At 46.9% G+C, this 17,804-nt stretch overlaps 1 protein-coding gene across 3 annotated transcripts in view; it reads left to right on the top strand.

Moving 5' to 3' along the window:
• CTIF (cap binding complex dependent translation initiation factor) overlaps positions 1-17,804 on the top strand; it is a 150,609-nt gene that overhangs the window by 104,181 nt on the left and 28,624 nt on the right. For 2 of the 3 annotated variants that reach the window (XM_071580923.1, XM_071580921.1), the window contains 2 exons: positions 1,551-1,992; positions 3,701-4,030. In XM_071580923.1, coding sequence (XP_071437024.1) covers positions 1,551-1,992; positions 3,701-4,030 — 772 coding nt within the window. The remainder of the gene's footprint in view (positions 1-1,550; positions 1,993-3,700; positions 4,031-17,804) is intronic. The other variant, XM_071580922.1, reaches the window with a different exon arrangement.

The raw sequence follows: 17,804 nt of genomic DNA, 5'->3' as shown, positions 1-17,804 counted from the left end.
TTCGTCCTGCGTTCGCCAAACATGAGCCCTCACTCTTTATGGTTAAAAGCCAGTTGGCCTCAGAAAATAGGTTTAACTCCTGGGGATGCCAAGGAATACAGATTCCATGGGCAGATGGCTTTGGCAGGGAGGGTTGGAGGCTGTTGAGCCGCTGACCATTGAAATGTATTTGTGAATGGCTGCTTCCTTCGTCTGAGCACCATTTGGTGAGCAGTGCCAGTGATGAAAATAAAGTTAATTGCTGTGGGGCAGGTTTAAAATAAAAGCTGCAATTTATCTGAGTGGAGGTGGGGACTTGGGGTAGGGGATGAGACTGAGCAGGGGTTTTATAATGGCTACAAAACCAGTACAGATGCAGACTGCTCTGGTCACCACAGTGCTTACAGTTGTTTCCCTGTTTCTGGGAATGATCCTGGGGACATGCCCTGTGCAACTCTCAAGCTCTGCTCCCAGCAGTCTTGTAAGGAGCCAGGCATTAAGACATCTCACGTGCTCTCAGAGCCAAGGCTGAATGTTAAAAAGACAGCAGGCAGGCAAGGAGCTGCTGGTGTGCTTAGGGTAACCCTGCACCATCCCAAGTAAGGACAGCCAATGCCAGGACCATCTCCATCTTAGCTGCATCCTTGATGATGGCATTCCTGCTCTGCCTTCTCCACTGGGGATAGCCACGCTGCAGCCTGTTTGGAAATCTGAGATGTCTGAGGCTGCCAAAGCATTTCTTCCATTCGACTGTTGTTTTTTTGGAGACTTGCCATCTCGGCTACTGGTTACGGCCAGCACGCAGGGGCTTGCTCACTCCTTCAGAGTAAACCATTTTTGGGGCAATTCCTCCTCTTTGTGGCTGTTGAATTTCCATGTTATCCATTTGGAGCTCTATGCACATAGCCCTCCATCTGGAGGTTGTGGTCCTGGCTGTCCATGCTGCCCAAGCCAGGTGTGGTCCTCACCTTCTTCATCCATGCGTGTGTCCTGTCCCAGTGTAGCAGTGATGAAGGACATGCATAAAGTAAAGCCAAACAAAACCATTTGGTGGGCAAATTGCCAGTTTACTTGATAATATACCTTTTAGTTTATTTTTTTTTCCACTTAGGAATTCCTGATACACTTAAAATGGTGTGTTGCAAACCCATGCAGCATTGTGGCATGTTGGCAGGCAAGAGGAGTAAATGATGCTGCAGGCCAGGTGGATCAGGAGCTCCTTAAGTCTTCAGAAGAAAATAACTCCTGGTATTTCTTGCCCACTGGACTTCCTGCTGCTCTGCTGTGGCTAACCAAGTTTTCCCTGGTTAGCATGGAAGTAACACAGAAAACACTGAAACCTGGGAAAGTTTTTCTTGGGAACCAAAATCACTTCAGCTTAACTTGAGAAAAACTTTCAGCTGAAATATGACTGTTACTAAAAGAGATTTAGAAGCATGACTTGGTACTAGACTGTTAGATGTCATGAAATTGGCTCCCTTTCCGTGGTCCCCTGTGTGGTGGGACAGATGTGTTGACAAAGCAGAGCCATGGAGGAATAGGTGAACTAAAGACTTTCTTTGACTTTCCAGGCGACAGCAGAGACTTCCCAGCGGCAACAAGTCTCAGCAGCACGCGGATCATCAGCAAGGTGGCACCAAACATAACAGGGACCACCAGAAAGTCTACCAAGGAGGCCAGGCCCCTCACTCCTCAGGCAGGACGGGCCACCACGGCTACAGCCAGAACCGGAGATGGCACCACAACCAGAAGCACTCGCCCAACGACAAAGAAACGCACAGAAACGCCAAAGAGACTGAGAATTTGAAAATTGAGGACACCTCCGCCTGCACGGTGCATAACCCCGTGGAGACACCCCGAGGCCCAGAGACTGTGGAGAAGCAGACTCAGCAGTACATCCAGGAGCCGGAGACCAAGCGGAAGGACAGTATCCATGAGCGCACTGGGGAAAGACCCAAGATCAATCTGCTTCAGTCCTCCAAAGACAGGCTGAGGAGGAGACTAAAAGAAAAGGTATTACTTCTTAGGGAAACCTTGAGTTTCTCTTTTTCCAAGAGTCTGGCTGTTGGCCATTCTCCACACAAAGGGTGGGGTGGGCTTGGGGCACATTTCCATCAATGCAGCCAACTTATCTTAATCTCCCAGTGTCAGTGCTTCTCTTAAGGTATCTTTGTGCTTCTTCAGGAGGCCTTTTATTGACACAGTTAAGGCTCTGACCTTGACTTCTTGGTTGAGGTTGCTGCCAGCTTGAGTTCTTCAGGGACTGGGAACTCTCCCCTATCCATGGGGGCAGGCTTCCCCCTACCCTTGGGAAAGGCTGGTGCTCCCTCTTGATCTGCAGAGCTCATCCGCTTTCCAAAAAAAATCTAAAAGAGGCAGTTTGTTTCTCTGCAATTACATAGCTTAATCCCAGACTTTGGCTTTTGAGTCATGAATAGTTGGGCTCCACTACTTTAAAGTTGATATCCCTTTATCTCTACAGTGAATTGAAATGCCCTTATCTTTTCCCCCTTCCTTCCAACAACCCAACAATAACAAAACTATTGCATGCAAGTGACGGAGGAGAAATCCTTTTTGGAAACAATATTCAGCCACAGATTTCTGAGGAATTTGGAGATGATATCTCCATTTGCCCCCTGTGAAACTCAGATTCTTGAAATTCTTTTGTCAGACTGGAAAATGCATCCGTAGGGTTATCACTAATGAGATTTCCAAAATACAGGGAAAAAATAACATGAGCACATACAATTCCATGGGAGTGCATGCTGGAAATTTATACCTTTGAATGCATGAACATTTACTATTTCTGTATGTGGCCTGAGGGGGAGGAAGAGATTTTGCTAGTTATTTTTATAATTCTTCAAAGCAATGAGAGTATATCAGAGATCTTCAGTATATTAATTTTAATGCTCTTCTCAAGAATTTAGGATCTTATTAGAAACACATCACATAAGCACCCATCCTTGAGTGGGTGTTGTCACACAACCAGCCTACTGTTGGGAGGTTTGGACAACTCCAACTACTGGTTGGTGTTGGGTTTGTCCAAAAATCTGGTACGGGTTTGTATTTCATAGAGCATTATAAGATTGAGGTGGACAAGCAGAAGGGAGCAGACCAAAACTAGTGGGAAGCATGCCTTACACTGGGGAGAAGGGGAAAATGCATATTAAAATGTTGAAAAGAAGCAATAATTTCTACAGTAATGATGTGAAGTGAAAAGGGTAACAGCCAAGAGATGGAAAAGTTAAGAGTCTTTCAAATACTGGGATCGTGTGACATCTTTGATCTCAATTTATATTGTTAAATATATATTTAAAAAGTAGGATTGTAGTCTGAGCATTTTGCAAATGCCAGTGCACTTTCTAAAAAGATGGAAAGAGAATGTCTGTTGTCATGATGTTGCAGACACCAGAAAGTGGCCCAAGGTGCCAGAGGCAGTCAGGAGTGGTCAGACATTGGCATCGTGGCTTGGGATCCTCAAGGACATCTTCTCCCTTAGCTGAGGAGGAGGACTTTGGGATTGAGTGCTGTGGGAAATGGAGAACATTTCTGGGGCAGGATGCATGCACTTGTAGTTTTCAGTGCTGAGATTATACTATTGTGCTGCTAAAAGATGCTTTGTCTTTTCTCTGTCTGTTTATATGTTTCCCCAATCCCCTTCTCCCTTTTCTGCTGCTGCAAGGACAAGAGCTGATATGTCTGTTTTTTCCTTGTGTAACAGACGCCTTGTCTTTCCCTTTTCACGGACCAGGACGAAGTCACGGTGGAAAGCACCGATCCTGAAAAGAATAAAATGGACAAACTAATTGAAATTCTCAACAGCATGAGGAACAACAGCAGTGATGTTGACTCCAAGCTCACCACATTCATGGAGGAGGCCCAGAACTCTACCAACTCTGAGGAGATGCTGGGGGAGATAGTCAAGACCATTTACCAGAAAGCGGTGACAGACCGCAGCTTTGCTTCCACAGCAGCCAAGCTCTGTGACAAAATGGCCCTTTTCATGGTGGAAGGAACCAAGTTCCGGAGTCTGCTCCTCAATATGTTGCAGGTAATGAGAAAAAATTAGTTTGTTAGATGCCTGCAGTGTCACGTCAGCTGGTCTTACCATGTATTTGGAGCTGAGCTATTACCAAATTCCTACTGAAGCCAACTGATGAGAGAATGGAAGTATACCTGCCTTTCTGTTTGTGCACAGCTTTAATGGTTACCATAGATAATGTGGCACTGAGGGCATTGTCAAGTTGCTCTTCATTCCTATTTCATGAACTCTGTGTGGAATTGTGTCTGACACCAGGGCCCATCTGTGAAATGAGTCAGTTGCTTGGAGCAGCATCCTCATGGCATGAGAAGCAGTGAACTGGGAGGGTCTTGCACTGTGGAGTGTTGGAGTGGAGAGTCCATCTTGGCACCAATAATAGCACATTAAGTTGTGGTCCATGAGTGGGCTGTTGGTTGCCTGACCTGGCTGAGGGGCTCACTCCTGGCTTTCTTATTGGAAACAAAACTGAAATAATATTTGTGTCTTTGCTGATTTTGTGTGACTTGTTTACTGTTATGTGCAGAACTGGTTGGTTGTTCTGCTACAAAAGAGAGAGAGTGCTCAGGCATTGGAATGGGCTGCCCAGAGAGGGGGTGGATTCACTATCCCTGGAGGTTTTTAAACTGAGATTGGCCGTGGCACTGAGTGCCATGATCTGGTAAAGGGACTGTAGTTGGACCAAGGGCTGGAGTTGATGATCTTGGAGGTCTTTTCCAACCCAATCCATTCTATGATTCTATGAAAACCATCAGTGACAGCACAGTTGCAGGAGGGAGAGAGAAAGCAGTGGCTCTGATAACTGGTCCTTGAGGTTAATGGTTGTACTTGGAGGTCTTTTCCAGCTTAGATGATTCGGTGATAATGGTGGATGAAGGGGGAAAAAGGCTGTCCTCAATTGCCCATGGTCTGCTAAGAACATGTTTTACTGTAGTACCAGTGTCAAAGAGGGACTGTCTTTCTGGGAAGGTGTCACATGCACCTCCAACTTTCTGCCTCTGGAGACAGAGTTGAAACCATGGATTTCCATCCTTAATTTGATGTGCATTTTCACTTGGCACACACGTTCCCCTCACACACATTCTCATCTGTAGAACATACAGAGCTCCTGTCTCATTTCTCTGTTCTCCACACATTTGTTGCCACAGCATCACTCCAGTTTTTGACTCATCTTCTTGTTCTCCTTGCTGCTCTTGTTGGAGATCCTCTCTTGGATGCAGTGCCTGGATTCTTGTACCTTGATTTGCCTCTTGGGCACCACAGCAATCAGGGAAATAAGGAATAAAATAAAATAATGAAAACCAATATTTACTGTAACCTAAGATAATTCTGCAAACTCTCTGCTCCAGTTTTGCTTATCTCATTGCTCTGGGTGAGTATCAAACCCAGCACCTCTCCCTATGCCCACTCCTTCTCTTCTTGGCCCTGCCAAGCCCCTGGGCAGCACACAGATATGCCCATTGCCTGTACCAATTGCTGATTTTTACCAGATCAATATATTTCCAATGCTGTTATAAATCAAAATGAGACAAATTGCAGTCAAAATCAGTCCCAGATTTAGCAGCAAGGGACTGGAGGGAACTCTAAACTCTCCATGCATCACAGTCTTCCCATATCAGGTCGCTCTTGGGTCCACCCTTTTTTGGCTGAGCAACCTAAGAAATCCAAAATAAAGACTGGGAATGATGGCCAGGGAGCAGCAGGGGATTAGCAAAAAATTGAGGGTGATGACAGTCCTGAGTTAAGAAGGACTATTCCAATTTACTTTATTCTTTTGTCCCAGCATTGCCACCCATGCCAACAGACCCAGTAAACTGTTTTATATTGCAGCATCATGGGCAAGATTAAGTGCATTCACAGGATGAATGTAGGATAAATAATAAATCTCCTGTCTCCAGAGAGTCTCAAAGTGCTTCTCAGGAACGTGTAGCCAGCCACAGTGTGATGGGAGCGTGGTGTCCATTGTGGAGAGAGGGGGAGAAATGAAGTGCAAAGAGCGACCAGAGTGTGCAGGTGACTGAGTTCATGTGCTGAAGCAAGGAGAAATATGCAAAAGGGATTTGTTCAGCCCCAAACTGCACATCTTTTATAAATGTCTTGATGGGGCAAAAGGTGACAGATCACTACAGGTCAAAAGCAAAGTGCTATGTGAAGTTAAATAATTTAACATTTCCTTTCTGATAGTAAAGGGTTTTGATTTTCTCCAAGCACAGTTTCTTCTTCCAACCAAAACAATTGGATGCACTGACACAGATTCATTAAATACTTCGGTCAAGCCCTAAGCCAGGAATTGTTTTATGCAATCAGGCTTGGTAGCCCTGGCTGGAGACAAACTCAGGTATGAGGCACAAAAGAGTTGTTCCAACTGCCTTGGTGTGAGATAAGGGGGTTGATAATGAGTATCAATGTGGTATATAGGAGTTGATGTGATATATTATCAGTGTCAATAAGGCATATTGGATATTATATCATATTAGGGAGTAATGTGGATATCCTATTTATATATATTCATACGTTGATATCAGTTATTATATATCCCTGTTTTATTAATATATATAAATAAATATATCGATTTTATTTTATATATAAATTTCTATGTAAATATTCATATATGAATAATGATACAACATTAGCCAGCTCTAGTCCTAGGCCCTCCACCATCAGATATTTCTGCCAGCCATTTCTAGATAATTTAGCATTAATTAAGAAAATAAAAACCTTTAATAAAACACTCGCTCCAGAGCAGGATTTGTGTCTCTCTAGCACCTTTCAGACTAATCTGATCCCCGGACGTAAGGAGCTCGTCTCGCTGGGCACTGCCAAGCTGGGGAATTACTGTGCCGGGGTGTGATAAATCGGGATCAACGTGATCCCCTCCCTGTGCTGCTGGCGCCGGGGGCTGGACCGCTCGCCCCCCCATCTGCTCCCAGCAGATGCTCCTGTTTTCTAGGGGCTTGTTTGTCCCTTTCTCTCAGGACTGCAATGGCAACAGCTCTGCCCCACCAGAGGATCTCAGAAGTTAATGCATTAACCCAGTGAGCTGCCTTGCCAGCATCCTCGTACCTGTAGACCACATCCCTATACCTATGGACAGTGTCACTGTACCCCACTGGATCTTAAAAAAAACAAGGTTTTTTCTGCAGAACAGGCAGTTAACTGGCTTTTTAACCTGGCTCCTCTTTTCACCTGTTGGCAATGTGCCCATGCTCAAGGGTTGCACATGTTCACAGCTTATCTCAGGGGACTTGTTTTGATCCCAAAAGAGATGCCAGCACTGCAGCACAGGAATGTTGTCACATCATCCCCCTTCCTGCCAGCAGCTCCTCTAAAGAGCTTCCCCTCAGCCAGTTGGTCCATTTCATGCTCTAAGGGGATCCATCAGGAAAACTCTGGTTTGAATTTGTCCTTCACTTCATGTTGTTTCTGAATCTTGCTGAGTCTTGAACTGGAGTTCTGCAAACCTTTCAGGAAAAGATAGGTGGAAAGGGGAGTCATGGAATGAATGGCTGGTAGAGCTTGGGGTGATGCTGCCATGAGGGAGCTTGGCACTGGAGGGATCATTTGGCATCTGGGTTATCCAGTCCTGGCACAGGCTGCCCAGGCAAGTGTTGGAGGCACCATTCCTAGAAGGATTTAAAAGCCACATAGATGTGGCACTTGGGGACATGGGTCAGTGGTCGGCTTGGCAGTGCTGGGGGAATGGTTGGATTTGATGATCTTGGAGGCCATTTCTAACGTAAACAATCCAGTGATTCTGTGATTTGGGTTTGATTTCTCCTTGTTGACTTTGGTTTAGTGTTTTGGTAGCAGGAGTAATTTTGAGCTGTGTGGACCCTTGGGATGGACCTGGGTGAGTTGGGCTTGGAGAGCCTGCATGGCTGGGGGCATGCAAGAATATCTTAGTGGACACAATACGGTTTCTTCACACCTCTGGAAATACCTTCTTAATTAAAACTTTGAAACTAAGTGTCTGGTGAGAGGTTTTTGTCAGTTTCACTCACTGGCATGTCCAGGCTCTTTTTTTTTCAGTGGGGGGTGTTTAGCAATGCTCCACGAACCCTTCACATGTAACATAAGTTGGAGTACTCCTCTGCTTGAACAACCGTGCTCTTTATAGCAGAGCTGTGTCTGCAGCTGAGCTATGCAGAGCCAAGTGTATTATTAGAGTGGACATCACTGGGACTGTAATTGTACACTGTTCCTCTTAGCAACCACAGCCAACAGCACATCAAACAGAAGGCTGATACCTTCTTTTAATAATAATAATTAAAAAAAGCCAACACCCATCATGAACTGAACATCCCAACATAGAGCAGTAGAGCTCGCTGCAGAGCACCAGTGCCTGGTGCATCCCTGTAGAGGGAAATGCCTTGGTGCCAGCAGAGAAGGGCTGGTTCTGTTGCATTCCCTGTGACATACCCTACTGCGTTCCCTGTTAGATACCATGTGGCGTCCCCTAGGGCATACCGTGATGTATACCTGATGGCACACCCCAATCCATACCCTACTGCATACCCCAAGGCGTTGCTGCACTTGGTATGTTATAGAACACCCTATGGCATGCCCTGTTGCACACCCTAAGGTGTACCAAAATTCATACCCTAATGCATACTCAGTGGTGTACCCTAGTGCATATCCTCTTGGATACCCTATGGTGTATCCTAATGCATATCCTTTGATGTATCTTAATGCATTCCCTATGATATATCCTCATGTACTCCCTATGAAATGCCCTGTGGTATGCCCTAACACATAGCCTAATGCATACCCTATTACATACCCTAATACACATCCAGTTGCACACCCTAATGCCTCCCTGTTGCACACCCAAATGCATACCCTATGGCTTACCTTATTGCCTACCCTACTGCATATCCTGTTGGATACCCTCTGGCATACCCTAATACATTCCCTGTGGTATATCCTAATTAATTCCCTGTGGAATATCCTCGTGCATACCCTATTACATACCCTAATGCATTCCCTATGGTATATCCTAATACATTCCCTATGATACATCCTAATGCATACTCTATTACATACCCCAATACACATCCAATTGCACATCCTAATGCCTCCCTATTGCTCACCCAAATGCAAACCCTATGGCCTACCTTATTGCCTACACTATTGCACCCCTACCACACACACTTGCACATCCTGTTACATTCCCTGTGGCATACCCTGTTGCACACCCACACAGAGTTTCTTCATCGTCTCACTTTAGCCTCTTGGTGCCCCAGAAATGGCCCCTCGTGGGTGCAGTGCTGTGCTTCGTTCTGGTTGTAGAAGCTTGATAGCAACATAGAATATCCCAAGTTGGAAGAGAACCTCAAGGATCATCCAGTCTAACCCCTGGCCCTGCACAGACATCCCAACAATCCCACCCTGTCCCTGAGAGTGTTGTCCAAACACTCCTAGAGCTCTGGCAGCCTTGGGGCTGTGCCCACTGCCCCGGGGAGCCTGTTCAGTGCCTGACCACCCTCTAGGGGAATAACCTTTTCCTGGGATCCAGACTATACGTCGCCTGACACAACTCCACACTGTTCCCTCAGGTCCTATTGCTGGTCACCAGAGAGAAGAGATCAGTGCCTGACCCTCCACCTCTCATGAGGAAGCTGCAGACCTTGATAAGGTCTGACCTCAGTCTCTTCTTCTCCATGCTGAACAAGCCAAGTGACCTCAGCTGCACCTTGTATGGGTTCTACTCTAAACCCTTCCCCTTCAGACTCTTGAGATGAACTTGAGATAATTCCTGTGGGTTTTGGCAGAGGGTGCATTTGGGTTTCAGTGAATTCAGCTGGATTTGAGGTGATCAGTGTGACCATTTCTGGAGGGGCTCAACCAGGAAGGTGGTCAAAAGTCCATTGTTGTTATCTCAGGTGGAGAATGGAAGAAGAGAATTTAGATTGAATCAATTCTTGGGATGCAGACATTGTGTCATGAGGTACTGGATAATTGATTGATTGATTCCCTTTAGAAATGAGGGTGCAAGGTGAAATGTGTACCACTGAGCATGAGGATTTGGGAGCAGTAAGCTGAAATCCTTCCTGTCCTGTAGGGTTCCTCTTCATTTGAGCAAACAACTAAACCCCAAGTGATAGAAGCCCTTTCTGCATCCAAGGAGTTCTAAGTTGTAACAATAGACACTGAGGGGAGACTGTGAGAAGTGAGATATGGAAGTTCGTTGGACTTGATGATCCCAGAAGTCTTTTCCAACCTTAATGATTCTATGATATTCTGTGTTATTCTAAGTAATACACTAATGGTTAATGCTGAAAGGCAGATTTTTTTCCTCTCCTCACCATGATTAAGGTCTTTGTTGAGAAGCAGTTTGTGGCTTGGCAGAGATGGAGGCAGGAAAATCCAAGAATGGTTGGAGAGCATCTGACCTGTACACCATGTCCAGCACTGACTGCAAAAACTCACCAGCCCTCTTTCCATGGGTGTTTTTTAATGTCATTTAATTACAGATGATCCAGATTGTACACATAAAACCGAGAGAAAAGACATTGCCCAGCAGATACCAGAGAGGTTGCTTCATTGAAAGATAGGAAGAAAAGTGGTCCCAGGGTCCCTGGAGCAAATCCTAAAGCCATAAAGGTGTATTTCTCACGTGCCACAGGAGGCAGGGTCCACTCACTCAGCTCCACAGAGCATCACCACATCCATCTCTTCAATCAGTGAATAAGCCCAATGCTGCAGCCTTTGATTTCTCTTCCAGAAGAGTTTGATGAGCTCTTCCCATAGTGAAGTGGTGATTCAATGGGGAAAGCCTTCTCAGCTCAAGCTGCTCCCCACGACTCTGAGGAAGATGAGGAACATCTCAGTGGTGAACCTCAGCTGATGTGTGTGTGGGCTCTGCCAGCCCCACAGGAGCACAGCCCAAGCAGAGAAATAGCAAATAATGCTGCACGTGTATCAACACCTTCATGTGGGTGTTTGCAGAAACTCATAGAGCTTGGAAGCTTTTTTCCCTTACGATTCTGATACTGACAGCTTTGTCCTGCTTTTGTAAACCACTGTGGGACTCCCCAGCAAAAGCTGCCTGCTAAGTGCAGCTTTGCAGACGAGATTTGTTTTCTCTATGCCCAGGGAATTCAAAGGCAGTTCTAAATTCATGGACGCACATACATATGTAGTGCTTGGAGAGGGACAGGGAACACAGCCCTGTGGGTGGCTCCAAGGATCATCCCAGGCTGCTGCATCCCCCGGCCTCCAAGCATGGAGAGAAACAGTGGAAAGGAGACAACAGCCCCTGTCGTTTGCTTGTGCTTGTGTCTCTGAGGTGTTCTGTGTTTCTACAACAGAGTGTTTATTTTATTTGTAGAATCATAGAATAGAATCACAGAATACCCTTAGCTGGAAGGGACCATCCAGTCCGACTCCTGGCCCTTCACAGACATCCCAGCAATCCCACCCTGTCCCTCATGGTGGTGTCCAAACACCCCTGGAGCTCTGGCAGTCTTGGGCCATGCCCACTGCCCTGGGGAGCATGTTCAGTGCCCACCACCCTCTGGGGGAAGGACGTTTTGCTGGTATCCAACCCAAACTTCCCCTGATATATCTTATTAAAGAGGCCCTTAGTGAAGGATTTATTTACCCTTAAACTCCAAAATAATTTAAGAGTTAACTCATAAAAATGCCATAGAATACTTCTGAATTCTTTTGAAGTCAACCTGGACCTCTTATACCATGACCTACACACATGAAATTTCACCAGCATTGTGAAAATGCACCTTGCTGGCACCAAGCATAGACAGTTAAATTTTGATACCAGCAAAGTCTCCCTTCACTGGTCACCTTCCTCCTTAAAAACTCTTATTGGTACTCCATTTTAAATATTATTTGTTGTTGTATCATTTTATTTTTATATTCAATAGTTTCTTATTTTGCTTATATGTTAGTGTGTATTTATTTATTAGGTGCACATCATATAACTTAGAAGATTAATAATTTTAATCTTTTTTTAGTTCTTCCCTATTTCTTTTTTTGTTTTGGTTTGGTTTTTTTTCTTTGACATAGTCATCTGGGGCCAAACCCATGCAACTGTCAGAATCAGGCAGGAGAGGGAGCCAGGGGAGCAGGCTGGCTGCTTGCCTGTGCCAGCAGGTGAAGGGCAGAGCTGAGCATCAGTCAGAGCCATCCCTGCCATTTCCCCCAGCTCTGGACAAGCCAATTATGTCTGCCCATAGTAACAATACTGGGTTTGCCGTCGAGGTTACTGGAGCTGCTGGCAGACAGGTCCCATGTGACTCTGGGAATTACTGGAGAGCCCTGGGTTAAATATTGAGCTGCATTCTTTAAACTCGCCGCTTTTCTCGAGTGGAATGGTGACTACAGGAGCCATTCCATGACGCAGGAACCTGGTGGTGCCAGGCAGCAGCTCCGTGGAGGCTGGTGGTGACATGAGGGAGGGGGTGATGGAGCACAAAAAGGGGTGTAGCCCAAGATCTAGGCATTTGATGAAGTGCCAAAAATAAAACTATTTCCCTCATATAGGAAGGATGGGATAGGGTCAGGAGCTGTGCCCCATAACCCCTAGTTGGTCTCTGAACTGAGAATAGTTGAGCCTGACCCTGAATTAAACAAGCTGTGGGATTGCACTGCACATCAGCATGAGCCCAAGGATGGGGTTTGGGGATCACCACCCCTTTCAGAAGGAGAGTTGCAGCTGGAGGTGGCCACAGGGCCAGTGATGTAGCAGTGGGTGTCATGACATGCTTAGGGGGTTGTCCTCAGCTGCCCTGAAGGTCACTGAGGTCTGGAGTCCATGTGATGCAGCCACCCTGATAGCTTTGCACAGAAAAAGGGTTTAGTTTGGAGGAGCAGTATATCATGCAGTTGAGAAATTGATGGAAAACAGGTCTAAGATTCTCAAAAAAAAACCGTAAATTTTGACATATTTGATGCAATGTCCTGGTAAGGTTTTATATTTACAAGCTCAGGTGTGTTGTGAAAAAATAGCCATAACCTGTACTATATAAATAAGTTGTGTGTGGTTTTTGATGACTCCTTTTCACCTTGGACAGGCCAAGATTTCAAGGCCATGGTGGGGAACAGCCCCTGCTCCAGCACATGTGACCTCTGTTCTCTGTGTCCCATGATCTCTGCTGGGCAGTGGATGCCCTGGGCATCTTCCAGTGATGGTGGGACTCAGCAGAGTCTCCTCTTGGTCCTGCAGGTTGGTGGTGAGGAATGTCAGGACCATCTCTGGCTGTCGTGCTGCCTCCAACTAAAAGCACAACCAATTCAGATGAGAGGACTTTGGCTGGTAGGACCTGTGCACACCCTGTGTGTGGCCTGCAGTGTGGAGCAGAGGCTCTGCTGGGCTCTAGGTGGAGACTGCAGACTGCTCAGCCTGCCTGCATCCTTCCTGCAGCACTAGGACAAAGCCAGACATCAGCATACTACTGGGGTGGGCTTCTAGCTGCCCCCAGCCATTGCTGGTGTGGAAGGATGCTGGGATTCTTGCTAGAAGAGGCAGAAGGAGGGGGGGAAAGAGCCTCAAAATTCATTTATCCATTGACTGAGAGGTGAGGAAAGTCAGGGGAGCACTGCAGTGCTGAGATTCACTCAGATCTGCCTGCACTGGCATCAGCTCCTACTCTATGTTTGGTCCTGAAAGACTCAAATCCAGCACTTAGATGTGCATTTTTTCCTGCCAGCCCGGGGACTCAGCTGGCCTAAGGCACCCTCCTGACAGACCATCTGCTCCTGCTGCTCCGACATAAATCCAGCTCAGGCTGCTGCAGCCATCCCAAGGTGGGGATTTCGGGATGCTGCAGGGTTGGAAGATTCCTGCTGCCCAGACCCATGGCCACCTTGGGGTCCCCAGCTGTGCTCTTACCTAGTTCCCTTCACCTCACCTGGAGACAGGTTTTTTGGGACCCTGTGATGCATCACCCTGTCTGGGACCCCTCCTGAAAACCCCCACATCCCCCAATCACTTTGATAGGAAATGAGGCATCCCTCTGACACAGGAACACACTGGAGAAGCATGTGCCAGGGACATCCCCTCCTGAGCCAAGGCCAGAGCAGACACACTTGCCAGCATCACCCCAAAGATGAGGCGTGGGTAGGAGAATGCTGGAGAGGACAGCACCACTTTTTTCTTTCCTAGGAAAGGGGGGAAATGAGATAACTTGTGCTTTGCCCATCTCTGGCATCACTTAGACACAGGCCCACGACATACTGAAGATGCTCTTGTGCTCTGATGGGAAGAAATCTCTTGTTTTAAGGTTTTACAGCTAAATCACAAGAATTTTTATGAGATTCAGCTTCCAGGCAGGTGGGCTTTATTGCTGTAGTGGCACCCAAAGGAATGGTCCCATGCAACCTGCAGCATGGGCACCCTCAGGTGGCATCCCCCAGCCAGGCTTAGACTCAGTTTTTTTTCACTGTTGGGTATTTTTGTGTGTTGCTATCTGTCAAGAATCCACATCCCTTTTACATCACCTGTGGAGGATCATTTTGCACAGCCTCATCTTTTCCCACTGCTGACATTTAAAAAAGGAAATTCAAAATGTTGGTGAAAAGGGGATCTGCTGGGGTGAGTCCCAGGAGCAGTGAAGCAAGAGGATACTTGTGAGGTGAGGAACGAGAAATCAGAATTATTTCAGGTACCAGTCCCACAGCTTGCCAGACCTAATACCAATCCAAAACTCAGCATCCAAGTCCTGGAGACAGGAGCAAAGAACATGAGGCTGGATGATGCTTCTCCATCTTGACACATGTTGGTCTCATCAGAAGTGCTGCCACCCATGGGGTCCTCCCCATGCTCTCTCTTATCACTGAGCATACAAAACCAGTGCTTCCTTTTCCCCTCCCAGAGATAAATTCCTCCACTTTTCTTGCCTTTTTTTAGTAACTTTTGCTCTACATATTATTTTTTTACTGAAGAGAAGTTAAGAGGAGCATCTCTAGCAGTGGTGGGAGTCTAAACCCAATGATATGGCCAGGTTGGACAACCTGGTCTGAGCAACCTGGTCTAGTGGAAGGTGTCCCTGCCAATCCAACTGGTTTGGAATGGGATTATCTTGAGGGTCCCTTCCAACCCAAAGTATTCTATGATTCTGTGATAACACTTCTAGTCCAGGAGCAGCAGGAACTGAAAGTGAAGACAGTGAGAGTGAAGTGTCCACCGGCTAAGGAAATAGTGTCAGGCTGGAAGAAAAAACCTTTCCATTTCTGCTTTGTTAATGAGAGTAAAGTCTGTTTCCTTCCAGCTCTTTAATATTCCAACCCATGCCATCCAGGGATCCTACATAGTGATGCTCAAAGTCTGCCAGAATGCTGCAAAATGAGCCCTGGAAATCATGAACATCTTTAGAGATACAAAGTACGAAGGTGATCAAGGACTTTTCCCAGTTGATGTTGTTTTCTGCAGGTCTTTTCTCTAATCTCAGCTTTCCCAGTATGGACAGGCAGCTTCAGAGGCTTTATAGGGTGCTCCATACCTATATGCTTCAGAAGATGAGAAGAAAAGGTGAATGCATCTTTTACCTCCCTTAAAAATAACCCAAAACAACCAAATGCAACATTTTTTATAGCAAAAGCTCCCTGGCTGCATAGAATTTCTAAATATTATCCTCTGTGGAAAATTCTTCTGAACTCCTTTGTGTAAATAACAATTTTAGCAGACTGGTACTTCACCTACACATCTTGATTTTCAGTGACTGCTTGTTCCCCCATCCCAGAGCTATATTTCCAGTGAGGGCATCCAGCACCAGTGCCTGATGGCCATTGGATCCCTGGCTATGGTGGTGGGAGAGACATGGAGAAAAGCAGACAGAGAAGATAAGAGGGTTTTCAGCCTTTTTGCTTTGCAGCGTGTTTGCTCAGCAACGTTGAGTGCTGGGCCAGAGCCACCACCTCCCTGCAGACTAAACAGTTGCGGTGTTTTCTCCCATGACCGAAAGAATTTAGTAAAGGGTCCTGGTATGAAACTTCGCAGGAACTCTGGGTGCCATAAATATCTCTGACTGGGAGTCTGTTAACTCCTCCAGTTCCTTGAGCATCCTTGCAGTTCATTCTCCTGGTCAGATGAAAGGAAAGCCCATCCCACAATGAACCTGGCCAGCTGCCTGCAGAACCCCCATGCTCTCTCACCCATCATCTTTCTGGAGTTTTTGCCTTTTTTAAAGGAGAGACACAAGAACTCTGCCCATAATTGTGCTCTGGAGTCCTCAGTTCAGGAAAGACATGGACCTGTTAGAGTGGCTCCAGAGGAGGATGCTCCCAGGGCTGGAGCCCTTCTGCTCTGGAGCCAGGCTGAGAGAGCTGGGGGGGCTCACCCGGAGAAGAGAAGGTTCCAGGGACACCTGAGAGCCCCTGCCAGTGCCTAAAGGGGCTCCAGGAGAGCTGGAGAGGGACTGGAGACAAGGCATGGAGGGACAGGACACAGGGAATGGCTTCCCAGTGCCAGAGGGCAGGGTGATATGGGATACTGGGAAGGAATTCCTGATGGTGAGGGTGAGGAGGCCCTGGCACAGGTTGGGCAGAGAAGCTGTGGATTGTGCGCTTTCAATCCCTGGAAGTGTTGAAGGCCAGGCTGGGTAAGGCTTGAAGCAACGTGGCATAGTGGAAGGTGTCCTTGTCTATGGCAGGAGAGTTAGAATGAGGTAAGCTTTAAAAGTCTTTTCCAACCTATAAGGCTTCATGCTTCTTGGACCTGTCTGTAGCCACCTGGGTCCATCCAAAAAGTTGTCAGCTTCCCTGCATCACAGAGTTCAAGGGCTTCTACTTCAGGGGCAGGTTTTGGGTGATGGGAAAAGCTTCCAGGACTTCATTCATCCATTGGTCCTGGCTTGACAAGAAGCAGAGGCCAAGCCTCAGCGCCTTGCACTCCACTGCCATCTGAGCAGGTTGGTGGTCCCAGTCCCACCTCATGGTGAATGCCACCAACCACGTACTTCCTAGGAAGATCTTAGCATCCCACAGGAGAACATTCCACTGCCAGGCACACAAGAAAATCCCTCAGTCTGAGCCAGTCGAAGCCAGGAGTGACTGTGCAGAAAGGCTCCCAGAGACAAACAGGATTAGCTGCCTGCTTTTCCCTGCCTGGTTTCATTCATCCACAAGCAAGCTGGCCTTTCAATGGACACAGCTTCATTTCGAGTGCAGGTGGAACTCCTCCAGCCCTGATGCTTGGACCAAGCAGCACCTGCCTCCACAGCCCCTTTTCCTCATCCTATACCCCTCTTTCCAAACTTGGCCTGTTCCACAGATCCCTCATCACCTTCCCCTTATGGAAAGGACATATTGCATGTGCAGTACTTGGAATAAGAATGCATCCTGTTGGCAAAATCGAGCTGGTCCCTCCTGCATCCTCCTGGACTGTGTGGGTGGGCAGCTCCAGATGTGGCATTTGCAGTCAGGATCCACCCGTCCACCACAACTAGGGTTCCCAGACATCACTCCAAAGTGGTGTTGGGAGTTGGATGGGCATTTTTCATGCACAAAAGTGGCCTCTGAGCAGATGTGGGGGTGGTGTTGAGGCTCACATGTTGGGAAGGGTTTGCAAGTAGCCTCCAAATATTTTTTCTGGGATTTCTTCAAACTGTGATGGTTTTATTTCTGCAGTGGGGAAGGCAGCCAGTGGGCTGAGATATTAACATGTTTTTGCATGGAGTGGGAGTATTAGTGCTGCTGCAGATGCTGAGATGAGCAGGGCTCCACTGTGCTTGATCCCTTCTCTTTCTGCCACCTCCGTGTAGTGGGGAAAGGATTGCCACCCTAGGGATGGGATGCTTCAAGGGACATGGATGCTTTGTCTCTATATCAG

This window comes from Pithys albifrons, chromosome Z (assembly GCF_047495875.1).
Source record: "Pithys albifrons albifrons isolate INPA30051 chromosome Z, PitAlb_v1, whole genome shotgun sequence".
Classification (NCBI taxonomy): domain Eukaryota; kingdom Metazoa; phylum Chordata; class Aves; order Passeriformes; family Thamnophilidae; genus Pithys; species Pithys albifrons.
Note: the sequence above shows the minus strand (reverse complement) of the source record. Positions and strands in the feature narration are given on the sequence as shown.